This window comes from Cornus florida, unplaced genomic scaffold (assembly GCF_030987335.1).
Source record: "Cornus florida cultivar Cherokee Brave unplaced genomic scaffold, ASM3098733v1 CherokeeBrave_3.0.0_Hap2_Chr01, whole genome shotgun sequence".
NCBI lineage: Eukaryota > Viridiplantae > Streptophyta > Magnoliopsida > Cornales > Cornaceae > Cornus > Cornus florida.
In genome coordinates, this window is record NW_026775571.1 from 99,921,785 (window position 1) to 99,948,355 (window position 26,571).

General features: G+C 36.0%; 3 protein-coding genes across 3 annotated transcripts in view; 1 reads left to right on the top strand and 2 right to left on the bottom strand.

Annotated features, from left to right (window-relative positions):
• LOC132308905 (E3 ubiquitin-protein ligase UPL5) overlaps positions 1-11,800 on the top strand; it is a 35,182-nt gene extending 23,382 nt beyond the window's left edge. The window contains exon 3 of the mRNA XM_059807198.1: positions 11,190-11,800. Coding sequence (XP_059663181.1) covers positions 11,190-11,453 — 264 coding nt within the window. The 3' untranslated portion in view covers positions 11,454-11,800. The remainder of the gene's footprint in view (positions 1-11,189) is intronic.
• A 1,321-nt stretch (positions 11,801-13,121) lies between these two features.
• On the bottom strand, positions 13,122-14,320 carry LOC132308913 (fruit protein pKIWI501-like). Its single transcript, XM_059807209.1, has 2 exons — positions 14,191-14,320; positions 13,122-13,860 (listed from the first exon to the last, which is right to left on the bottom strand). The coding sequence occupies exons 1-2, from the start codon at positions 14,203-14,205 to the stop codon at positions 13,420-13,422; spliced, it is 456 nt and encodes a 151-aa protein (XP_059663192.1). The 5' UTR covers positions 14,206-14,320; the 3' UTR covers positions 13,122-13,419.
• Positions 14,321-17,513: 3,193 nt separating this feature from the next.
• LOC132308920 (uncharacterized) lies at positions 17,514-26,057 on the bottom strand. Its single transcript, XM_059807222.1, has 8 exons — positions 25,792-26,057; positions 25,584-25,677; positions 22,779-22,898; positions 22,637-22,685; positions 22,244-22,343; positions 22,040-22,101; positions 21,810-21,868; positions 17,514-17,967 (listed from the first exon to the last, which is right to left on the bottom strand). Exons 1-8 carry the CDS (start codon positions 25,941-25,943, stop codon positions 17,863-17,865), a joined length of 741 nt encoding a protein of 246 aa, XP_059663205.1. The 5' UTR covers positions 25,944-26,057; the 3' UTR covers positions 17,514-17,862.
• Between the last annotated feature and the right edge of the window lie 514 nt (positions 26,058-26,571).

Here is a 26,571-nt window from a genome sequence, read left to right on the forward strand (position 1 = left end):
ATCACAGGATCCGAACACCCCAGCGTTTTAGAGGAAACCCCTAAAGACAAGCCCAAATACGGAATTGGAAAATAACTCACCTTTCACCCAAGGACTTCCGCTAAAGAAGAAATATCCTGAACATCTCCAACTTGAACAAGCACACTTTTAGCCACATTAACTTTCAAACCAGAGACAGCCTGAAAACAGGCCAAAATGCACCTCAGATATCTAAGCTGAGACACATTAGTATCACAGATAACCAGGGTGTCATCCGTAAAAAGTAAATGAGAGACCTCCATCTGATGGACAGGATCTCTCCCTACCATAAAGCCCTTGATAAGATCAAGATCCTCTGCTCTTCGCATAAGTCTGCTTAAGCCCTCCATAACAATAAGAAAGAGGAAAGATGACAGGGGATCTCCTTATCTTAAACCCCGAGAGCACCCAAAGAAACTAGGAGACCGGTTTACAAGAACAGAGAATTTGACATACGAAAGGCATGTCTCAATCCATTTCCTCCATTTACTACAAAACCCCATTCTTTGAAGCAAATAAAGCAGGAAATTCCAATTCACATGATCATACGCTTTCTCAATGTCAAGTTTACACAAGACTCCGGGAACACTACTTCTCAATCTGGAATCCACACATTCACCTGCAATAAGAACTGAATCAAGAATTTGTCTTCCTCCAACAAAAGCATTATGGGAATCTGAAATAATCCCATCCATTACTCCCCTCAACCTAAGAGCAAGGACCTTAGCCAGAAGCTTGTAAATACATCCCACTTAAACATTAGAAAAGAGGCTTAGATAGATTTATTGACATATGAAGGATATGTAAAAGTAATTTGATGAGAGGATAAGTTGATTTCCTATAGTGTTGCCTTATATCAACGTTCAATGTAAATGTCTTTTACCTTTCAGCATAAGCTTGTACCAGTGTTGGGAGAAGCTTTAGAATTAAGGGGTTTGAAAATTTAGTGAAACTAGAAATAGACGTGGCGGTTAAAATATATATGGCAAATGGAATTAAAGAGTGATCATATTTGTTTTTGTTTGTTGTTGTGAAGTTGCTGACCAGAGAATAGAAGCAGGATAAATTGAACAGAAGGTGTTTCTAGAATTGTTGCATTATAAAATTTGGTGCAGGTTTAATTGTAATTAAAGTTATACCCGACAGCTGTAGTGCAAGTCATGCTTCCTGCGATATAATATCGGGTACTTAAGGGAACATGTGGGCAGGAAATGTATGATTGAGATGAATTATTATCCTTTTTTTTTTTGGGGGGGGGGGGGGGGGGGGGGGGTTGGTGTTGTTGTTGAGGGCAGAAGAAAAGGGAAGGATTGATAAATTTATATTCTTTCCTAGGAAGAAAAGGGAAGGAAATTAATTAAGAAGGAAAGGCCTTTCCTTCTCGACCAACCATGTTTTCCTCCCAAGAGTGGTAGGAGAGTGGGAAATGGACTTTCATTTCTTTTACATTATTCCTCAAATTTACAAGAACAACAACAAAACCATGAAAAACTCATTTTCTTCTTTTTTTCCATTCGTCCTTGGTCAACTAAATAAAAAAATGAGGGAATTACCTCTCCTTTCCCCAGGATACCTTCTCCTTCCCTCCTACTTTTCCTTACAACTTCATCACTCATATTAAATTTAATGTTGTAGATCCGCGAGATACATGCAAGAGGTGAGGCGTACCTAGCACAACAGAAATCCTACGGACTCAAGGGGACTGGGTGGAGTGGAAGTTGTCAGAGGAAGGGAGGGAGGGATGTTAGGGTTTAACGGGTAATGTTACATAGACTTGTAAGGGAAAGGCTGTAAAGGACTCTGGATGTTAAAATATATGGTTTTTGTGAGTAAGGAATTGGAGAGATTGTAGAGTTACGTGGGTGATTCCACCTTTGGGTCCTCCCTTCAATTTTGATACAAACCATTTATAATAAAAGGGAAGCAATACCTGTGGGTTTATAATAGTGATGCAAAAGGTGTGATTATGACAACGTAAGAAAATGGCCAGGCAAGTATGATTGTCATCATGTTTAAAGGCAATTGTTTAATGTGTCGAGGTTAATTATTTAATATGATAGAATGATGTTGGAATTTGCAATTTAATATGGGCATGATTTGTGTGAGAAGAGTCAAATTGGTCACTCTTTTCAGGCCTGGTCGATGGTTGGCTGACCCATTGTGAGAGTGATCTGCCTTCTCAACAGACACTGGATTTCAGCCACCAACAAAACCAAGTACTTTGAGTATCGTGTGAGTCCTAGTGACCATTTTCTGAGCCTGAGCCTTTCTTCAAACTCAAATGGTCCCTAAAGTCATCCCCGAACCTTATCTGTATGAGGATTTTAGTGAGGAGTTTCTCGAGGGTTTTTGAGAATGTTGGTGTTAGCCACACCACACAGGGGGCTAACATTTTGTCATTGAAGCTATTTCATAGGCGAGGATTTCTTCGAATGAGTGAATATTGATGCTAGCCAGACAACCTTGGGCTAACACTGTCATCGAGGCTTATCCATAGAAGAGGTCTTCGAGAAAATTAATGTCGGCATCAAGACTTATCGATAAAAGAGGATGTCCTTTTAGTATAAGATTTGCCTTTAATAGGCTGGGGCCCCATGGAGCTTTAAATCAAGAGCTTTTTGTCCTTGTCCTTGAACAATATACCTACCAGAGCTTAGATAAGGGATTTGTGAGTACAATGGACGAGGATCCAGATGGGGTCCTTCAACAAGCGAAGTATATATATATATGTATGTATGTATGGATAGGAGTGGTGAAAAAAATTATAAAGAAAGAAAAGGAAAAAGAGATATCCTCGTGGAATGTCCTTTTGGACTATTTTACCATTTTAATGCCACAGGCTTGGCCCCATTTGGAACCGGGGGTTTCCTATTTTACAAACATAAATTGATGTTTGGACTAGGATACATATCATTGAGCATTTTGTGGAGTTTGAAGTGCTACCTTTCTTGCTAAGGCAATCACTAGCTTTTGAGAACATTGTAATTTGTTTTTTTATTTTGAAAAAGGGTTCTTGGTTAAGTTGCTAGATAACAAGGCAGCTAATTAACTTGATTGAGCAATTATTGGACTTAGTAGAAAATATGGATTCTTTTGTCACAGATTTGTAGACATGTTAGGGTCCATGTCAGGTACGTACAGGTGATCTTGTGCTTCATAATTGGGTGCAATGTAACCTCTTATCTCTTTAGCTACTAGTCATCTTGGGTGTGGAACCAGCCCTGTGAGACTAAGCTTTCTTCTAATTAAGCTCCTTTTAAGAGTTGATGCTATTATAATCACACCAGTACATATGCTACACTATTAAGATCTGTTAGAAACTCAAACAAGATGTTCTATATAGCCCCAACTAGTTCACAACTAGTTTTGATAGATGAAGCAAGCTGTTGTGCTGAAGATGTAAATCCTTTTTTGTAAGGTATTGTATTGTTAATTGGATTTTGCCATTAATGCTTCGTTTGGTGGGAGGGTTGGAAAATTTGATGGAAGGGAGAGGGTGATGGATGGATGAGGCATCCCTAGGGAAGGGATGGTGTTCATACCTCATTTTGTTTGGTTGGATAGAAGGGAATAGAGGCTATTATTCTTTTAGTAATATACCCTTAAATATATACTTAGAACATTAAAATGGTTAAGGATGTCGTTTTAAATTTATCTCTCCTTTTCTTTTTTACTCCCCTTTTCCTCCCACTTTTGGATAGGAATGGCTCATCCCTCCATCCTCCTTTCCCTCCAGCTCTCCCCCCTACCAAATGATAGAGCATTGTTCCATCCCTCCTCTCTTCCCTTCTTCCCTCCTATTAAATGAAGCATAAAAAATTTTTGCTGCTTAAATGAGGAGTAGATTTATTTTAAATTATCCTCTTTTTTGAAGCAATCTACTTAGTGGATTCCCAAAGGGGCACTCTTTTGCGAAATTGGCTTGTGTGGGTACTCAAAGCAGATATATCAACAACTTCACTAAAAATCTTGTGAATGCGAATTCTTACTGGTCCTTAAAAGATAAGGGCACAACCTCCCCGCAGTGAGCTTTTACTTGAGCTGTCAAGCCAAGATGCTTCAGTTTTTTATCATGAGCTAATGGTTGGGTATAATTGGTTCTGCCCTGGAAATTTTAGGCTTGTGGCAATTTTAGGTTTGTGGCAAAAAGAGTGGAAAGGTTTCAGGATTGTTTTAGCTCATGATTTTGGTACATCGGAATGAAAAGAGGCATTAAATTCTGAATTATTAATTTATGAGAATTAAGAACTTTCCATGAAACATTGATTAAGAGGGTCTTTTTCTTTTTGTATCTTGGTCCTCTATGATAATGTGTTTTCAAGGTTCCCCGGTGATTTTTAACCAATTAGTGGATTTGGAGTTTTTTGTTTGATTTCTTCCTTTTTTTTTCTCCTTTCTATGTGCAAATTTTCATTGTTTTTCTTTTGCATTACTTTTCTTTCTACAACATATCAATCTTTTATTGTTTGCACACTCAACCAAGTGTTGCCTAAACTATTTAGATTGAGAATATGAATGCTTATTCTCTATTCCGCTATATTTAAGGCCATGATTCAGTTAAACCACACTATATTAAATCTTTCTTTACCATCTCAGTCATGTCCCCTAGCATTACCTTGGCCTGGTCCACGCATTTTTCCTCATTGGTGTTTGTTGGTCTTCACTCAACATGACTGAACTGTGATAGTAAATGTTCTCTTCTTTGATCTAAATGGGCGTTTCATGAACATAATCGTTTTTAATTTTATATTTGTCTTACCACGAACCCGTATCAACATTTTCATTTTGACCACGACCTTCTTCTGAGAATTCTAGAAGCATGTCATCTTGTAACTGCCCAACATTCAATGCTATAAAGCAAAGTCGGCTTGATGTATGTTTTTATAGAATTTTATCTCTTAATATGCTTAAAGCATTCCTCCCTTCAACCCATCTTGTTGTAATAACGAGTTACCAATTTCTCCCTCTATATAACTAGTCTAGTCGAGGTAATGAAACTGATCAGATTTTTATATTCCTTTACCGTGGAGTTTTAGTTTTAGTTTATCACTACTTGTATTCCTAGTTTTGCTATACAGTCCAGGATCTGGTGATGGGGATGGGGAAGAGGCTTGAATAGACCTTACTTTTAAAGCTTTTCCAAAGTTGTAGCTGATTGGATTTGCCAAAGTTACTTCTATATATTCCGTTCTTATATTAACAATAAATCTTCGTATTCTAGAACTTCTCTCCACACCTCAATATTTAGTTTCATGAATCAAAACAATATAATTAGATTATAACATAAACTAGGGAACCTCATCTTGTATGCGTTCATTCAATTTATTGGTAACCAAGCCAAAAAGATGGGTGTTTAATGTTGATCTCGGATGTAAGCCTAATAGGAAGTTTACTTGCTTCTATTTCAGTTGTTTCATCATTTGCCATTCAATATTTCTGTTAGTGACTCTTTGTTTTATAAAACCGTTATATCTTTAGGGACCATATCATATTTTTTAAATTAAATCGATAAAATACGAAGATCTTTCTTCTCCCTACATCTTCCCATTAGCTCTTAATAAGCAATAGCTCTCATTGTCGACTTCTTTGGCATAAATTCAAATTAATCTCCCTACACTTCGTTTCATGTATTAATCTCATCGTCTGGTCACACCTGTTAATGTTTCATAGTATGAATCATTCGTTGGGGAATTTCTTAGTTAATATGATATTATCGAACAATTTCATTAGCCAAGAAACCTTATTACAGATGCAATCTGGACTTAAAGCCGCCTTCGTTGTCATCCGGCCCTGCTTAAATCCAGCACATATTAAAATATCATTGACCCTAAAGCACAGGAAAACATAAGTAAAATGAAATCAGCATTATTTCAGGCTAAAAAGTATCTAAAATAAGATTTAATATAACTCTGAACTTTGAGTTGCACTCAACCGAACAGAACGATAACATTGAATATCTAGAGGCAGTTGTTTCTTCCTACTCTTACTAGGTCTTGGACTTTGTAAATGGTAATCTTACTAAATATTATTGTAGACCAACCATGACTCTCAAATGAGAACCAGTAAGATAAATTTAATATAACATAAAAAAAATTATTTCAGCCTAAAAGTAATATTAAATAAGATTTAATTTAACCCTAAACTTGAATGCAAAAAGGCCATGTGAATTATGTGATTTAACTTTTTTCTTATTATTATGCTCTCCACCAGTAAGTTAAAACCTACTTTAGTTTAGGACGATGAGGTGATAGAAGCTCGTTTTTGATAAGGTAGGAGTCACAAGCAACATGGCTAGTGGATATACCATCTGGGAGTAATACGGTTCAAGTTGATGGCACTTGAGGGACATCCGAAATACCAAGAAATAGGCCTGATCACGGTTCGGATCGGTTCGGTTTGGGGATAAATCCCAAGCCAAACCGGTCCCCACGGATTGGTTAAAACTGAAACCGAACTGATCTGTGGGGGCATTCAATCCGAACCAAACCGATCCGTGAGTTAATGGATCGGATCGGATTGGTTCCCACGGATTGGGCTGATTGGGCTTTTCAAACAGCCCATTCAATTATGGCCCATTATCAGCATTCAATTATGGCCCATTATCAGTAATATATTAGATTTGTAAATCCATATACCTAATAACAATTACAACAACAATAGATTTATATAACAGCAATAAAATTTCAAAATGTATTTGGCCCATATAAATACCACCACAAACTTAAATTACCTAACAACAAAAAAAAATTGTAAATCATCCGGAAGTGAAAATAATATTACAGTACCAAATATAAATTATCCAAATAAAACAAAACAAAATACTTAAATAGTAACCCAGTATCTCATTAGCATAGAAAAAAAAAATAGCACAATAAAACATCAAACAACAGTCTTGACTAGCAGCAAAACAAGTCTGAAAATGGCAGCAAGCAAGGCTAGTTCCCAATCTGAATCTGAAACTGTAGTCACATCTACAAAATAACATAATTTAATTAAAATCCACAATATGATATTTATTTATAAATTGAATAAAAATGTAACAAATTGTTAACACTTACCAGAGTCGTATTGTTCAAGTTCCTCCAACTTTTCTTCAACATCAATTGGTGTTGGTGAAGCCCGTAACCAATCTTGTGTACAAATTAAGCATTCCACAAGCTTTGGAGTTAAAGAACTACGGAATTGATCAAGCACACGACCTCCAGTGCTAAAAGCGGACTCCGAAGCAACAGTAGAGACTGGAACAGCTAGAATATCTCTTGCAATTTCAGAAAGTATTTTATACCTACTTCCGTTCACCTTCCACCAATTCAAGATGTCAAATTCTGGAACATCTTCAAAAGCTTCGTCCAAATATTTTTCCACTTCCGACTTGGGAGTAGAACTTTCTTTTTGTATCTTGCGCTTTATATACAAAGAGGAAAAATCATCTTCCACATTTCCATCATCAACTCCCACCTCATTTGCAATATTTCTTGTTCCACTAGAGGTTGAAGTAAATGCATGAAACTTTGCATATTCACTAAAAATGCGGTTGAATGTATCCATTACCTTTTTACTAAGGTTTTGAACCATTTCAAGAGAATAAAGTTGGGAATAACAAAATTCCACAAATTCCAATTTATAGCGAGGATCCAACACAACTGCAAGCACTACCAACGTGTTCACTTTTTCAATGCTTCCCCAATATTTGTCAAATTTAATTTTCATTTTTGATGCCATATTACTTAACCAAGTATCAGGACTCTTTGACCACGTATTTAATGACTTTTCAATTCCCAACACTTCATGAAAATATCTATTGGAAGTAACATACAAAGATCCGGAAAGCTTGTTAGTGGCCTCATAAATTGAAAAAAAAAAAAAAATCAAAACTCGAGCAGATTCCCAATCAGTACTAGAAGGAGCTTTATTATTAACTTCCGGTAGGAATTGAATATCATCATCTTCTAACCTTTCAAAAGATTTTTTGAAACTTTACGGCCACCTCTAACATAAGGTATGTGGAATTCTATCTAGTTGAAACATCTAGGCACAAATGTGACTTAAATGTTATATTCTCCCTCTTCACACATGCTTGAAAACGCTCTCCCCGTTGTGGAGAACTCCTGACATACTTCACAGCTTCACGAATTCGAACTATTGAACCATTTACATCACTCAAAGCATCTTTCAGAATCAAATTCAATATATGTGCACAACACCTCATATGAAAACATTCACCACCTAAAAGGAAAGAGCCAACATTCTTAGAAAGCTTCTTTTCTTTCAAATATGCAACCGCAAGATCATTTGAACTAGCATTATCAACCGTGAGTGTACACAATTTGTCTATACCCCAATCAAGCAAACAAGTCTTAACTGCACGACCAATTTCCTTACCCTTGTGACTAGGCATTATACAAAAATTCAGAATTCTCTTGTGTAAGGTCCCAATTCTTATCAATGAAATGAGCCGTGAGAGACATATAAGAAAGATTTTGAATTGACGTCCATATATCAGTGGTGAAACAAATTCTTTGATTGAGTTGATTTACTAAGGTTTTCAACTTCTTCTTTTCTATAGCATACAATGCCAAACAGCCCCTAACCACAGTAAAACGTGACAACAATTTGAATTTTGGTTGCAAGACACTAAGAAAATAACGAAAACCTTCACGCTCAACAAACTTGAAAGGAAGGTAATTCATCAATGATAATCATTTTAGTAAGTGCTTGTCTACACAACTCCTGATCAAATTTCCAAGAAACCATAACACCCTCTCCTTTAGTAGTTGACTGAAACGAAATGAATTTTTGTTTCTTGTCAACATTAAATGGATATTGTTGGCATCTACTTATGTGGTTCCTCAATGTACTTGTCCCATTTCCACTAGACCATGAATAAGATGCACTACAATAGTTGCATTTCACATTACATTTCGACTTAGTAGAGTTAGGGCCTTTCTCTTTTGTGAAATGGTCTCAAACATCAGATATGAAACGTTTTTTGCTATCATTGGTGCCAGCAGCAGTAACTTCAGGCCTTGGAACATTAGTATCTTCTGCAGTTGTCATCTGCCAGGAAAAGAAATTGTTACAAAAATTAGTGGAAGATTGCCAGATCACAACAACAACAGTGAGAATTAAACATGTATATAAATAAGTGGAACAGTGAGAATTAAACATGTATGTAAATAAGTGGAACAGTGAGAATTAAACATATGTGTAAATCAGTGGAAGATTGCTAGATCACAGCAACAACAGAAAATTCAGCCCTAAAAGAGAGAAACTAATTATAATGAATCATATTCTACAGATAAATTGATAATTAATTATATAAGTGGACAAAAATAAAGTTGAAAACCACATTAAAATGTTCCAAAACAAGATGAGTGATAATAATTAGATTTGGAACTTTCTACATAAAATAAAAAAAAAAAAAAAAAAAAACATATGTTAAAAGCATAAAATCTGCACACAAAAATAATTAAGTGAAAAACAAAACAAGTTCAAAGTATAGGAGCCACTAGCATGAAAGCATATAGGTGAGCCAACATAATACTCCTTCGGCAGAGTGAAACTTCACAATATGACCCCTCCAAACTCCACGTATTCAATGACCCGTGAGACCACGAAAGAGAACGAACAACAATGATGGTGTACTGTTGAGTGAAACTCTACGAAATATCTTTCAAAACTGTTTCTATTTTATATTTTTATTGTTAAATTCATAAAAAAATACTGAAATAAAGTCGCAATCATATTTGGTAACTTAAATCTAAAACTAACATATATATATATATTAGATAAAATCATTACAAAAAATTAAGTAAAATATTTGGTACCTATGGGAACTTCTATACAAAACAAAAATTAAAATATGTAGATAAAATCATAAAATTAAGTAGATAAAATACAACCCTTTTTTGGTAATCAAACAACAGTTTATGCATGCAATCAGTGGAAAACCATTGCAAAAAATGTTCAGAGAAGAGGAGAATAAGTAGATCCATGCAAAAATCTTGTGAACTCACCAGAAAAGAGGTAGATCCAGTCGAAGAGGTCGCCGTGGCTTCGATACGCAGAGGTCACCGTTGCTTCAAATCTGGTGAATGATGGTTGAAAGGTGTTGGATTGAGAGACGAGAGATTGGGAGGCGAGAGATTGGGAGAGGCGAAGAGTATCACAGACTCACAGAGGCGAGAGGAGATTCAGGAGAGAAGACCGAAGAGGGTGAAGAGAAGAGGCTGAGTTAGTGAGGGAGGCGCGGCTGGAATGAGATTGGAGTAATGTCGTAATGAAGAGGCGAGGCTGAGTTAGGGTTAGGTTAATATTAAATGAATAATGAAAAAAAAAAAAAAAAAAAAAAAAAAAAAAAAACGATATACCATTATATTGTGTGTGTATATATATATATAATACATTAATATATTATTCAGTCACGGTTCGATTCAGTTTGTCTAACGGTTCGGATCGGATCTTTCAGGGCCCAATCCGTTAACCGAACCGCGGGCACCGGATTACAGATTTTTTAAACCATCACCGAACCATTAGATTTGAAAACCGAACCGAACCACACGGATCGGATTGGTTCGGATCGGATTGACGGATTATTTGCTCACCCCTACCAAGAAAGGATGTGAGTGAGACAATTGAACTAGATGGTGGCATTTCAAATTTTTTTTTTTTCTCTTCTTCTTTGGTACCTATGGCATATTTTTACAGGAAAAACGAAAAAAGAATGTGGCCATCAATCAACCGTAGTTCCAAATAAATTCTACTAGCCCACCTGAGTTGTTTGGTTCTTGGAATCAATAATGTATAGTTGAGTTCACAAAGAAAAACTGGCTGACCTTTTGTGTTATTTTACGGTCTGTTTGTGTGTGTTTAACGCGTAGTAGTAATAGTATTTTTTAATTGATATGCCTATTCACTAGGCATCTTTTTTCACAAGATTTCTGCTTATGCATCTCACTTAAATTTAGAGGGAAGTTGTTAACAGATTTAAAGCCAGAAGTGCCCTTATTCAGGCAGGCTTGACCTGGAACTGTAAAGAACTAATTGTTGCTGCCACACCTATAATCAAGCAGAAGATATTTCTCTAAGCATAAAATGAGTCATCAATACATCAGTCATCAATACTAGTATATTCATAATAAAAGAATTATCTCTACTTTCAAATCTTGCAGATTGTTGGGGAAATGTCTGCAGAGCAGAGGATGGTTCTCCTCTTCTTTTGGACTTCCATTAAGTATCTACCGATAGAGGGTTTTGGTGGTTTGGCCTCTCGGCTTTACATCTACAAGTCCAACGAGTCCTACGTTCGCTTGCCTTCATCTCACACATGCTTCTACCGGTTGTGTTTTCCACCTTATCCATCTATGGCTGTCATGCGAGATCGTCTTCACATTATCGTCCAGGAACATGTTGGCTGCAGCTTTGGTACTTGGTGAAATAATTACATCTGCAATTTTGAGTCAAAAAGTATGTTTGACTGCACATAAAAGATTTGTCTCACCTTGTACAGATTATAGGATAATGTTGTCATATGTTATGAAACTATTTAAGAAGGTGCTGTTTGTGTGTTCTTGCTGAAGATCTTAATCTCTTTTTTCTTGGCAACTGTGAACTGTTTATACAGGTGGTATAGTGTAGTATAAATAAGGCAAGAAGGAAGAAAATTTCCCTCCTTGCATGGTTTTCCTTCTCTTTTTGAGTATCTGTTGCTTGGATGACATGTAAGGTTGTAGAAAATTATTGCTTGACATGATGTTATTTGTGAGAGGTTTATTTGTGAGTATCTATGAACTTTCAATGCTGGATGTGGGATATGAACTCGGTGACTGCTGATTGAGGAAGCTCATCACGTGGCTACATACACAATCACACATGTAAACCAGTGTATGGTTTATAGCTAGAATAGGATATTCTTTTAACAGCTGACGTGGCTGCCAACTGTCATGTTATATTTTGCCACTTTTTTTTTTGGATACCAGAACTCCCTTGGGCAGGGCCCTTTGGACCCACCCCAAGGTAACAAAATTTTACCATTTTTTTGGTTGGGTAATAACTACTATATAACACTATCATAGTTTAAGAGCCACATGTCACACCTGCCAATCTAGCAGGCTACACGTAACCCACTTAAGAGGACACTGTGTGACAAGCACGTAACCACTGAGAGTTGGGTTGTAGTCTTCTGCATTTGTGTGACATTACATGACATAAACAGAGTTGGGTTGTAGTCTTTTACATTTGTGTGACCACTGAGAGGACATTACATGACATAAACAGAGTTGGATTGTAGTCTTTCACTGTGTTGAAGATTGTGGAGTACTGTAGAGAGTTTGAAGATTTAGAGTCTTTTTACAAATGTATAGAAGATTGTGGAGTACCGTAGAAAGAGTTTGAATATTTAGGGTCTTTTACATATTTGTGTAGAAGATTGTGGAGTACTGTAGAGAGTTTGAAGGTTTAGAATGTGGGAAGAGATGGTAGGTATTTGGAGAGTAGAGAAAATTTTAGAAGAATAGGGAATTTTGTAAGGTTGCATATATTTGTGTATAAGGATAGGAGTGTCAGTAGTAAACTGTAAGGACCAAGAGTTTAGTAAAACCACAATCGTATTGAGTTGGGAACACTTAGGTAAATTTACACGGTAAATTTTTGATTCACGTGATTCAGTTTTATTTTATATTTTTATTTAGTTCAGTTAGATTATTTATGAATAGGGGTTCACATGATGGATTCCCGAGTTGTAATGATATTGGGGATTTTGAATATAATCATTTGAAGGATTGTTTAATTATTATTTATTGAAGGAGTTATTATTTAATTTTCTTTGCCATTTATTTATTTATTTTTATTTTCTCTTTGGGTTGGGAACACCTAAATAATTCTCTTTTCACCCAGAGTTAGATAGGGATGAGGTGTGACATATTTTGAAAACTAACTGTAACTATACAAATATTGATCAATGGAGTCAATGTGGTATTGACAGATCAATAGATCAATGGAATCAATGTGGTATTGACCAAACAATCGGTGGCTACGAGAGCTATATGAAATGTGTGAAATTCTCAAAACAATGTTTCAAACATAGAAAAATATACTAATATATATTATTAAAGCATAAATATATAGTATTATTATAATTGGAAAATCTAAAAACAAACATATCTCTCATCACACACACACCATATCAAACTCATTGACCGTCTTGGAACCAACATCCATATCTCAAGTATCAGTGTTCTGTAGCCCAGGGATTGATTAATACTAAGTGTAGCTTCCAAACCCCATCAAAAACTTAATTCAACATAACGATCACACTAATTCACTAACATAATAAAGTTTGAAAAAGAACTCAGCAAATATAAAAGCCAACGCTAAAGGAACCCCACTACTGCACCACCTTCTCTATTCCTCTGCCTTGTCAACTGGAACTTCATTGCCAGATTTCTCCACTGCTTCAGCTGGTTTGTCTTCTTTGGCAACGGCTTCCTCAGTAGGGGCTGGAGCTGCCGGTGCATCGGTGGCTTCGGCAGTTTCTTCTTTGGTTTCCTCAACAACAGGCTCTGGCTTCTTCACCACCTCTGGAGTCTCTTCTGCTTTCTCTTCCACTGGCTCTTCGGCTGTGACTTTGGCTTCCTCTACAACTTCTTTCTTAGTCTCAACAGCTTCCACAGGAGCTTCAACTTCACGGGTGGTCGATTCTTCTTCAGTTGTTGCTTCCTTTGATTCTTCGGCTGCCTCCGCCTCTGCCTCTGCTGGTGCAGCCACTACCTCTTCTGCGGGTGTCTCGAGCTTCCTCACTTCAGTTGTTTCATTCTCTGGCAATGTTGTAGCAGCTGGTGCAACCTGCAAGGCCCAATATTCAATCTTCAATAAAATCAAGTTGAATGATGTGCTATTAATTTGTGTGTGTGTGTGTAAGCAACAGATTAATTTTTGCATGTTAAGGATATTTGAGGAACATATATATTTACAATTATGTATTATCATGGTCACCAATATACATGATATTGTGTGGAACATTATTAATGTAACAAGATCCATCATTTGATGTATTGATATATATTTTAGTAAAAGACATGGTCTTGGCATTGCTTTAAACATGAAGATCAGACACAGATAACTTGATTGACTGATTAATTTAAAAAAAAAAAAAAAAACTATTAGTTGAGTTACCTCAACAGTGGCCATTGGAAAGGTAGGGAAAGTGTGTGTGAAAATGAAAAGAGTGTGTGAAGAAAAGGATGTAATATGACAGGAAGGAAGAACAAAGAATGGTTTGTGTGTGGAGATGATGGAATGTGAGAGCTATATATAGAGATGCAAATGCCTTTAATTATTTAAATTAATGGGGAGGAGGACTCAAAAAGAATCTTGACATCTCATGCCACTCACATAAAAGGCCATTAGCATGTCTAGTTGTAAATGTTTTTTCTTTATTATATATATATAGTAATATTTTTGGAAAAAATTATTCAATTATAAAAATTTGGTAAACTTTTATAGGTTGGAAATGCCACGTGGTGGAGGCCAAGTCTTATATCTTTTTGTTGGGTGGATTATTCAATGTTTTGTGCATGCAGGTGACTGGACTATCATGCTATCATGTTCTTGGATTTCTATTTGATTTCCCTTTTTTTTATTTTTTTTTATTTAACGCCTAATACAGTTCCTAGCTTTAAGAAAGTAAGGTTGGTAAAAAAGCAAACATGGATATCATTGGAAAAATACTGTAATTTAAATACCCTCTTGCCTGACATAGAAATTTAAGAATTTTTAAAGAACAGAATCATATCAAATTATGGAGTTCGCTAACACAATCATACTGAAAATTACAAAATATTATTATAATTTAATAATATAAAAACAATACAATATCGAAACTTTATATTGTAATAAAGATTATATTGTAATAAAGATGTTACGCATTTGTACAAATTTATACCACCAAGTCATTATTGTAGTACTAATTATTTTAGTGAGATTTTTTTATTGAAAAATATGTAATAGGTGAAACCACCAAAATTATTATAAAGAGGTTAATTCCCCCCCACCCCCCCCTTTTTTTTTTTTTTTTTTCTTATTGGACAATTAAAGAACCACTTTTATATTTTACTCTTGTAGTCAAAATTCGAAATGTTTACAAATTTGAAAATGACATTTCCTGTTTTTTTTCACTTAATAGTATTTCGGTATTTCCTAAACCTCTTGAGTAGAGACTTGAATGATGTGTGGACAGGACACGAGGCAAAAGCCAAACAAGAAGGATTAGGCCGGTGCCCAAAGTGGACCCACATCACCACCTGCGATCATGACCGTCCAAAAGCTCCATGCCACCAAAATAACATCAAAATGCTGACGTGTCCAGCTTTTCAGTCCTTTGATTCAGCCCCCCATTGAGCTCCTACCTTCTTCTAAAGATGTGCCCTCGTGGGCCCAGCTGTAGATTCGTTTGCTTTTCCAGGTGGTACGTTCGTGAGGTGGGACCCAATCACAGCTGGTTGATTTGCCACTCTGGATCGCAGTCACAACTCACAAGCTCTGATCACATCTATGCTCCATCATCCCATTTATTTTGGGAGAGGAGGAGTACCACCAATTTTTTTTGGATTGGCAATCAAAAAAAAAAAAAATTGTGATGTCTGTATATTGTGTACAAAAAAAAATTATTAGATGATTCTGAACTATTTATACTTGATGGATCCGTTCAATTGAGATCTTTCGATTAAAAAATGACTTCACAAAGAGTGTATTAGTCTACAAAAGTGTGAAATAGTCTCTTTAAGTTAAATCGTGATTTTTTTGTCAAAATGAAAGAATCTTACGCATTAGACGAGAAGTTCTACAATACTTGGGGTACTGTAGACCAAGACTTACAATAACTATTTGAATCTCGACATATCATTTTATTTATTTATTTGTTGGCAAGAAAAACACATACACCACTCACAAACACACTCAATTTGCTCCCTTTGGGAACTCGAACACCACATCATTCATTTTGAAAGGTAAAAAAAATACTACTAAATCACAAAAATACAAAATCTTAACATATCAAATATATTCATGTAAATCATACACTTATTTGAGCATATTGGTTACACTAATTTAAGGGCATTTTTGTCATTTGGGTAATAACTCAGATCCAAGGAGGATTTTGGTTGTTAATTTAGTAATGTTATTGTAGATCTCAATGCTTTAACTTCAATTTTCGAATTTTAGTACCTTAGACGTGATGTGTAGGGACGCGTCCCCTTCATCTTTGGATGGTTATTATTTATTTTTTTTTACCTTTGGATAGTTATTAGTGTCAAGGGAATTAACTTTTTTCATTTTTTTTATTTTTTATGCAGCATATATATATATGTGTGTGTGTGTGACTATGTAAAGTTGAAAAGTTGATTGAAACTTGAAAGTTGGGCGGTGTGGGGGGCAGTGCCCACCAAATGGATCAACACAGGTACGTTGTACCTCTGCCTTTGGTGTCAACAAGTAGAAACATGCTACGTGTGTTGTTCACAAAGGACAACCAATTCTTTATTGGTTCTTATGTTTGGTTTATTTTTCGGAAATTGGCTCTTGTTCTTGGTTCTACGTCATTGATTGATGGATGTTTTACGTGGTTAACCCACCACTGATTTTATAAAACCGTGTAGGGGTCTCCTCAAGTATACTACAATCAAGGGATCATCTTTTTCTAAATGAGTTGTGCAATGCGTCACAATTATGTAAGCGATTGAGATCTTACAATCGTGAGCATGCAAACTTAGAACGGGACTAACGCTGAGCTAGCGATTGAGATATTACAGTCATGACTATACAAGCTCAGCTTTTAAAACTTGTGAATCTCACAACGAGACTAACGATTGAGATATTTCAACCGTGCTTGTGCAAGCTCGGCCTTTGAGACTTGTGAATCTCACAACGAGACTAACGATTGAGATCTTGCAGCGCTGAGGTATTTCTCTTTCTACATTGTCAACCTCATGCATCTAGACTCAAAGATCTCTCTCTCCATTAAGAGAGGAGTATGAATTTGAAGTATCATTGTGCCAAAAATGTCAAAAGTAACGTGCGATTCAAAAAGATTCGACACTTACGCAATTCAGTGGACAAAAATGATGACTGGATGCATGCTTTAAGCTTTGGTGCCTGATGTTTTACTAACACCACCTGCATTGATGAATAATCAAGCTATCCTAAATCATGAAGTCCATACAATAACAAGTCACCAATCAAGACTGGTCCAGCTCCATAGGAACATACTTTTCCCTTTTTCGCTGCATTATGACTAGTCGGCAAATACCTTTTCCTTTGTTGTTCAACTTACCTGGTCCCGTGTAAAAGGGCTGTCTATTGTGTCGGCTTTTGATAGCAGATGTCGAAGAAAGTTTCCAAAGGTCCTACGTTCCTGCAACTAAGGAACTTATTTCAAGGTCCAAAAGTAAAAGAATTTGATACTCATCATTTTCAGAGTTTTAACAACTTTACGACATGAATAGTCCTAAAAGGAAAAGAAATTGATATCAATCCAACATTACATAATATGTTTCAAACAAAATCCGACACCAAAATCAGCTAGCAAATCCTTGTGTTTCAAAGCTGCTATTATCTGCATATAAATTTTAAAATGTGAAGCCACTTTGTATAAGTTATTACAGCCAGCGCTGTGGAAAATTAATTCCGCAACGGAGAGAATGCATCTGAGCTGAGATCCACAACATGGGGCTGAAAGTAATTCAACTTCATTTCTGGCAGGAGAGTTTCACCAGAAACGTAGAAAATGTTACTGAACAACGAAGCGCATAATCTCACTCGGTGGGAAGTTAAATGCTATTATATCATCGATTATTTGACGAGTTTCCTTAGTACAGCTTCAGCTCGCTGCTCAAATTTTGGTAAAGCCCATTCATGCTGAAATATGTCAAGACCATCTTTCTCGGCGCTCAAACCCTGACAAGGACAGTGCAAAAGATATAGGATTACAATTCATTCATGATGCAGAATGATTTCTCCTAGAGTAGGTGACACTGATTGATGCATATGCCATGACTCCACAATAAATTTAATAAATAACAACATGAGAATATTCCTTAAAAGAAATTCACATCTAATTTGACATTAATAATTTTAATAAGATCATCACATCAAGTCTTGTCTCAACATTTTAAAAAAGCTATCATCCCCCTCTCTGTTTATCATCAGAACAAGTGTCTAAAGCTCAAAGGCCACTTAAACCACTTCCAAACTACCATTTCCAAGTAAACCAATTTAGAGAGAGAGGGGCACTCACAACAAAGCTTCAGAAGGAGTACAAACTCGCAAATTAGTCACATTAAGTATGGCAATTGAAGAGGATTTAACATTTTAGATATAATGGCAGATCTGTAGGCATATAATCTTGCAGCCAACTTAAAGTAGAGCAAATTACTGAACCAAAAACACTTAAAAAGTACAGTAGTATGCCAACCCATTTTAGGCAGGTCTGTTTCTATAAAGCATAATTTGCAAAAACTACACATCCTATTGAAACACAAGTGTCATTCTATAAAACAAAAAGCACTAAATTAAGCATTAACAATTATTCCAAAATTAAACGGGGAAAAAAATAAAAATTTCAGAAGACAAATTGTAGTGTAAATGAAAAGAGATATTCAGCAGGTGCTGTTGAAAATTACACAAAACACAGCCACAATTTTTTTTTTCTTTTTCAATCAACATTCATAACTATTAAAGTCTGACCAAAATGTAAAAATTGATGAAATGTGCAGGTATGAGGAAAAAATTTGCCAACCAAAATCACAGGAAATATTTAAAGCATGATGTATAAAATTCATAGATTTGATTATCCTGAGCATAATTAAATTTTAGAAAGGGAGGTACCTATGATTGCAAATGAACCAAGCTGTTTATGTATAGCTCGGACTCAGCCCCTTCAATTACTAAATGAGCCCGATCTGAGCTCAATTTTAAGCTCGTTCATAAATGAGCTAAGCCGAGCTTAACATAAGCTCAGCTAGCCAGGCTCGTAAATATGCTTGAACCATAATAAATATGGGTATATGTTACATAAGGTTTATATAAAAAAGTTCCACACGATTAAAGCCCATTTCTATATTAGGCTTTTAGTAAAACTCTTCCTCTAAAAAAATGGCCCATCTTCTCAAGCCCATTAATCCAGTTAAGCTCTATTTTTATTTATTTATTTATTATCATTATTTTTTAACAGAGTTAAGCTCTATCAGTTGTGGACCATTAAATTATAATGGATCTAAGGATCAGTAGGATTTCCTATACGATTCTACAATACTTCCTGTCCTACTGCCATCTTGCTTCCAAGCGATTTTTCATGCAATCCATATCAGGTTAGTAACTTGGGATTGTAGGATCATACGATCCTATGATTCGGGTTGCAATTTTAACAACCATGATCCAAACACAACCCAAGCTTGAAGAAGTCTCTGAGTTTGGTGAGCAAAGCCCAAAAAATGCAAAGCTCGTCTCAGTTTGCAGCCCTAGAAGTTCCTTTGAGTTTATATGAGGATGGAGGAGAGGGACTTGGCACATGAAGGAAAAATATTGCACACCGAATGGTGCAATTGAGGGGGAGGGGGGGAAGACATTTAGGCCCATTTCAAAATAGTATTTGATAATTAATATCCCTGGATACAGTAGTTGTGTTACTTGCATATATATATAATGTGATAAACCATGTAGTGAATATTTGACCATATTATGAGTGAGAAACTACTTCTTTTAAGTGATGGCATTTCAGTCAATAAGCATTCATAGTGCTGCTAACCAAATACCAGGAGCTAATGCTGAAATCAGCCCACAGACCTGGATTGCAAGCCTAAGACCATCTATCAGCAGATCATAACCTATGGCCACCTACCAGAAGCATTTCTTCCCTAATCACCCAAGAGTCATTCAGATTCCTTAATGACAGTTCTTAGCAATCATGTTAGCCAAATAGGCCAAACTCAGCTTAACTCAATGCACCTCCATCCTCACTACTTGGGACAGCAACAACTTTGCTACAGACATGTGCGGTCAGCTTTTGCAATGTGGCAAACAATGTATTAGCAATCTGGGATCATCACTCAGTGGGGCCCTCTGTTAGATGGGTATAAGGTAAACATCTAAAAAAATAATACCCAAAAGTTTTCTTATTATGTTATTTCAATAACATGACTCTTTCAAGACGAGTGGAATGCCTATGTTGAACATTGTGTTATAAAATAAAAGAATATTAGAGGGTGTATATTTAGATATCTCCATGTCCTTGGATCTTAGAATTTGAAAAATTTTCGACACAGACATGTATCCTAGTCTATGTAAACACAGATGGGGCAAATCATACAGAACACATGAACAAAAATTTAGCATGAGCAGGCTATTTTAACCATCTTATTTTGAACAAAGAAATTAAATAATTTGAACGTAGTTTTTCAATATATGTTCTCGAGAAAAACAAACAATATCAGATAGTTCAAATTCTTCAAATTGAGCATTTTTTTATTTTTTTAAAAAAAAAAAAGAAAAGAAAAAAGAGTTGTCCACTTAGGAGTGATCCATCAGATGATGGACCCCTATATTAGGCAGGAAATGCCACGACGCAGAAAACAAACTGACAAAAGCAAAACTCATCCAACTAGGGTTTGGGTACAAACTAGTGGGTACAAGAATAAATTTCAATTATTTATTTATTTTATTTTATTTTGGATAAGTAAGTACAAGCATAAATTTCAATTGTGGCACATATTAACAAAATTAGGCCCTTCCACAACTAGAATTCATTTACACAAGCAATTTCAAACAATGTGAGCACATCTACATCATGAACAACCATTTGATAAGGTCTGTCTTAATTATGCTAGTTATACATAGGATAGCCCAGAATGAAAAAAAAAAATTCACGATTTGAATTTTGGCATGCTATGTTGTTCAAAACAAACAGCAGGAAATTGTAACCAGTTCCATGGTAATGATAACAAAAACATCCTTAATCAAAAGAAGCCCTGCGTTACCAACTAGGAAAAAAAAAGAGAAGCCCTACTTCATTCATAAATCAATTCTAGATTAGATAAATCCCTTTCCAACAAAAGAAGCAAATGTATAATGGGGTAAGCAAATTAGGCCATATAGCAACACAAGAATCTTGACATGAGATGACAAAGGAGGCAGCATCATTCAATTTTCTATTGATAAGAGGCAACTCAAATTGGCTTTGAAATTGTTCGTTACGAGCATCCTATACTACTATATGCAATAGTGGCACTTAAACCATAACCATAGTTGACAGCACAACAAAACCAATTCAGGTGAACTAAGGATCTGACATTGGTCGCCTATTAAAGGCTAGCTAAAGACATAAGGCCCCTGTCCTATGCAGCTCTGAGGATCCATATACAGAAGAGCCCAAGTTGCCAACTGAGCTGACACAAGTTCCTATTAGTGCCAAATTGATTGTGTAAACATCTTTCCTCCCTCTTTCTCAGGATGTCTAATGTTCCCTACCGACAAAACCGTCTTCATCATCACTCATGACACATCCTTCATATCACAATCTACTATAAACGACATCAAACACATCCCCCATTAAGGTGTTGAAGGAAAGTATAATCAAGTTGCAAGCTAGAGTACAGAATTCAATTTTCCTTGACATAAGATGCGTGTGAAGAGAAGAATTTTTCTTGACATAAAGAAAATCAACAACGTGAACTATATTTGACACTAAAAGTTGAATACTTCTTAAGCTTTATAAGTCAACAGATATTCTTATATGAACATACCTTGGTAGGATCAACGCCAAATCCACTCATTTGCATCATACGTTGTGTATCATCTGTGGCTGCATCAGAATTCAGAATATCATGTCAATTCCCCACAAAATCAGACATCCCAGAGATGAGCAACTCCGAATCACACTCTTGGGATTTTTCATATTTGTGAAAAGAAATCAACATGCATTTCTGAATAATTTCAAAGCATCACACGGTTAACATTTCATAAACAGACTAACCATTTTCTTCTCCGAAAATGAGACTAAATAAACCTCTTAGTCCAAATAGATTCAGGAAATACCTGAGAAAAATGAAATAGTGTATCATCAGATATTCAGCCAATGAAGAGTCAAGAAGTTAAAAACTTACATTAGATTATTCAAAAAATAGCATTTGAATAGTTGAACAAAAAGAATTGCTTTTTCATAAAGTAGGTCACGTACCATGAGCGACTACTGACATAGCTAACATCCACGGTGCTCAAGTCAATACCATTTTGTAACATTGACCTAAACCTCTGAGTCAGAGGAAAAGGTATCTTGGCTGTAGAAGAAATGTGAGGCAATCATATTCTTATAGTATCAGCAAACATACAGTTGAAAAGATCAATGTAGAGAAATATACATTTTGGAACAAAGATAAAAGGCACAAAACACAAAAGGCACAAAATCAGCATGTAAACAAGCAATAAGAAAATATGTAATGAAGAAAAAACTACATGCCGGTAGAAAAAGAGATTAGGTGTGTCATAAGGAAAAATCATGATTACTATCTCAATTCATAAAAACAAATCAACTCAGAAACCTAGGATTTCACTTAAAGATGAAGAAATGGACCTGCCACAAATCCAGAGAAGAAAAAGTTAACCCATGCGAAAGTAAGAGTCTGGCCAACACAGAAAAAAATAATTCAAAATGGTCAGATCCAACTGCACTGGAAAAAGTGATGAACTATGCAAAAAAAATGAAAAACCAATACCTGGGGTATGATCATTGAAAGGTTTTTCTTCATCATATCCATAGCCATGTTTGGATCAGAGAACATTTGTGCCTGCGGATTACTAGCCTGGCCCTTGGGAACATATAGTAACCCATTTTCCTGCAATGTTACATCAAATTATCTGCATGACATTAGAATATATTGGCATCGTTGTGCCTATTATAGATGAGTGGCCGAAGAAAGCATTACAAGCAACCGATGAGTAAAAAGATATAGTATGTATTATCGATTTAGGGAAGAAAATCTATCTTACATACATCTTTTTTACATGACTACAAGGTAAATTGGCAGTAAGAAAAAGATTCTAATTTACAATAATCTGGTCACTATCAGCATACACTTTTCGAGGTATTATTTTAAGACGATTATGTATTAATGCAAGCACTACTAACCTTGTTACTCTCTTGTACAATGGGATCCATATTTATACCTTGGAAAACAAATTTTGTTCATTCTGTAAATTATAAAAAGTGAGCTGTAGACACAACCTTACCCATGAATTGTCTTCACATAAGTTCAAACATCCAATCAGTAAACAAGGCTTGAAATTGAGCTGAAGCATATTGCTTTTGAAAATGGTTAACCACATCATTGATTTTTTGATGCACCAAAGCTCTTTTAATTCCCACTCAATGCAGTTAGAAATGCTATAGTCTCCATATTACTGCAACACTAACTCTCCTATTTGATCATAATTATCATCATCCTTGATGCACTTGACATGGTTCTACTCTATAACCCAACACACACCCACCCACCCCCCCCCCCCCCCCCCCCCCCCCCCGGGCGCCCAAAATACACACACACACACTCTGACAAATTCATGTACATCTCTCTACTATCTAGTCTACGTCCTGCTCAAGCGGTATCCTAGGAGAGGAAAATTTAGAGACAGATTTAACCTTTACAATTATATGCAGAGCTGCAGCTTATGAGACTCAAACATAAGCCTTCATGCATGTGAACTTGAGTTCTTACATCTCTCACACCATTAACAAGATATTGAACAAGAGAATCATCTTGAAAAATGTCCCCCTTGCACTTGATGATTGTGCCTTACTATTTAAGGGGAGAGGTAAAACTATACCCCAAGGGTTCCTCTCAACCCCAATCATCGAAGTCCAAAAACAAAATAGAAAAAGATCTTTCAAAGGCACACCTCTGTTTAGTTTTCAAAGTTCCAGATTGCACTATTTTATGTAGCATTTGAAGCAATGAATCCATTATCTATGATGCAGTAATCACAAAACTGAGTCTAAAAAAAACTGTAGTGCTTCACATTTTCACTAAAGTTCATTTTAGTGGCTGCAATTCTCCACAAAAAGAGTGTTTTTATTTTATTATATTTTCCTCATAAATGTTCATAATAGTGGAACGGAAGAATAATAATAACACTATCTACAGTGAGAAAACAAGGCCACTCAACATCCTAATTCACAAAATCACAGGACAGAGTATTGTTGTCCTCAATTATTTTCTCTAACTACGAAAAAAAATCAGGTGCAAGAAGAATAGCGGGCTCCCTACATATAGGGTACTGAACAAAGCAGCTTGCATGGACCTTGGGTAAGCCGGTTCACAAGGACTTAACACTTTCTTGTTAGCAAGTAACAATGGTCAACTCTTACTTCCATGCTCATCAGTGAGAGTATCTAAGGTCAAGCAAGCAATGGCTCAGCTAAACTAGGTTCAGAAACAATTATGTAACTACCATATGCTGATGTCCACCAGCAATCTATATCTGCAGAGATCTGGACGTTTTGTGAGAATCATGCCATCAGAAATGATATCTACACAGCTGTCCAATACTCGATAGTCCATACAGGCCTCTATACTTACTAGTAAATGCGTCAAGATGTACATTGACAAGTTTTTACATAACTAAACTAAGTTTTGTGCACCTCAAAACTATAATGCAACTTAACACAACCAGAAATGTCAAGTTGAAAAATAAACCTGAAATCGTCCTCTCCATTGGCAAGCTACTGCTTCAAACTTGAGTCTAATAGATAGCAATGGAGATTTGATTTACTCAATCAAATCATTGTCTCCATATCTCCGTTACGTATCGTACTCGAGTCTAATAGCTAACAATGGAGATTTCATTTACTCACTCAAATCACTGTCTCATACCTCCATTACGTGTTATATATGAGCCTAATAGACAGCAACGGAGATTTCATTTAGACACTGAAATCACTGTCTCAATTCCTCTGTTACGTATTGTCTCTTATACATACTTCTATTGTCCTTTTTAAATGTCAATTACAACAGCTGGCAACAACCAATCTGGTGGAAGAATTTGCTATTTATGTAGCAATATTGCTACCAACTGTTGCAATAAATTTAGATTCTAGAAGTTGGCTTTTGTTTTTATCTTTTAAGTCTCTAGTATTGTCGGTTGTGATAGAGCACCTAAATGGTACAGCTGAGCTAAGTTCAAGCTGGTGTGACATAATTGATGCTAAAGCCAAATTTAAGTTACAGGCAAATTCAGCCACTCCAACTTCAAACACACAAAACTTGGCTCACTTACCGTGAAATCTATAAGTAAACTGATCATTTATTTTCAGGCACCCAAGTACAAAATCACCGCTACCATAATCCACCCATAGCCACACATAAATAATAGTAATAGCAGGTTTATAAACGCAAATCAAATATTTCATTTCCTACGACATCAAAATCAGTCCTTTTCGTATTCATACCAAATAGGGAACGATGAATTCAAATCCTTCAATAAATTAAAAAATATATATACAAAAAATGAAAACATAATCAAACCTCATTGCTGAAATAAACCCTTCGAGCACGAAACGACTTTGGAGGGATGAAATTCGCAGAGGCCCGTAAATTCCTAGCCCTAACTATGATTTGCCTGAAATTCAACCAACACATACAACAAATAAAATTTAAAAAGTGACACACACACACACACACATATATATATATATATAATACACACATAGAGTGAGAAAGTGAGGAATATAACCCTTCTTTGACAATTTTGGCGTCGGGTGTCTGAGAAGAACGCATGAGCTTAGCGACGAAGTAGCGAAGGACTCCGATGAGAACCATCACCACCGACAGTGGTATCAGTACCCAATCTCTGATCGCTGTGTCCAACACCAAATCATCCGCCATTGGATCAGACCTCCAATTCTCTCTCTCCTCTCTCTGAAAATTGTCAAAGTGGTTCGTTTGATCCACTCGCTATTTGTGTTTTCTGGTCCTTGTCGTTTTGAGAGAAGGAAACTAGGAAAAGGGACCTTCGTGGTCTTTCAAACCGGGTATAACCGTCCATCAACATTGATTTCCAGGAAGGCAACGTCGTCGTTTGATTGGGCCCGTATCAAACAGCACTGGGATTGGACAAATACAACGAAAACTTTATATAGCCCAGCCCAATAAATTTTGTTTCCGGTAAGTTAGCCCAGCCCAACGAATCCGAACAATTGTCAACATTTTGTGTTATTAATTACTATCTCCGTCCTATTTTAATTGTGGGCCTTCGAAAAATATGACTCATAAAGGGAGTACTTTTATTATTATTCTTTCCCGAAAGTTTAAGCAGAGTTCATGCAATCTTTTCTTTCCACCAAGAGTCTCCAATGTATACTTAAACACATACTTCACGTGCGATGTGTTTACTATTATCAAATTTAAAGTAATTTGGCCTCAAAAACATTTAGCTAACAATATTGTTCTTAACAAACTCGAACTTAAAAGTTGGCGGATCTATAAATTGTTAATGGGGTGGGCTAAAATTTTT

Excerpts from the sequence above, each read along its gene's own strand:
- LOC132308920 (XM_059807222.1), bottom strand. The coding sequence starts at position 25,943 with ATGGCGGATGATTTGGTGTTGGACACAGCGATCAGAGATTGGGTACTG. Across the intron at positions 22,102-22,243 it reads TATGTCAGTAGTCGCTCATG|GTATTTCCTGAATCTATTTG; the intron begins GTACGTGACCTA and ends CATTTTTCTCAG. Across the intron at positions 21,869-22,039 it reads CATTTTCGGAGAAGAAAATG|CCACAGATGATACACAACGT; the intron begins GTTAGTCTGTTT and ends ATTCTGATGCAG.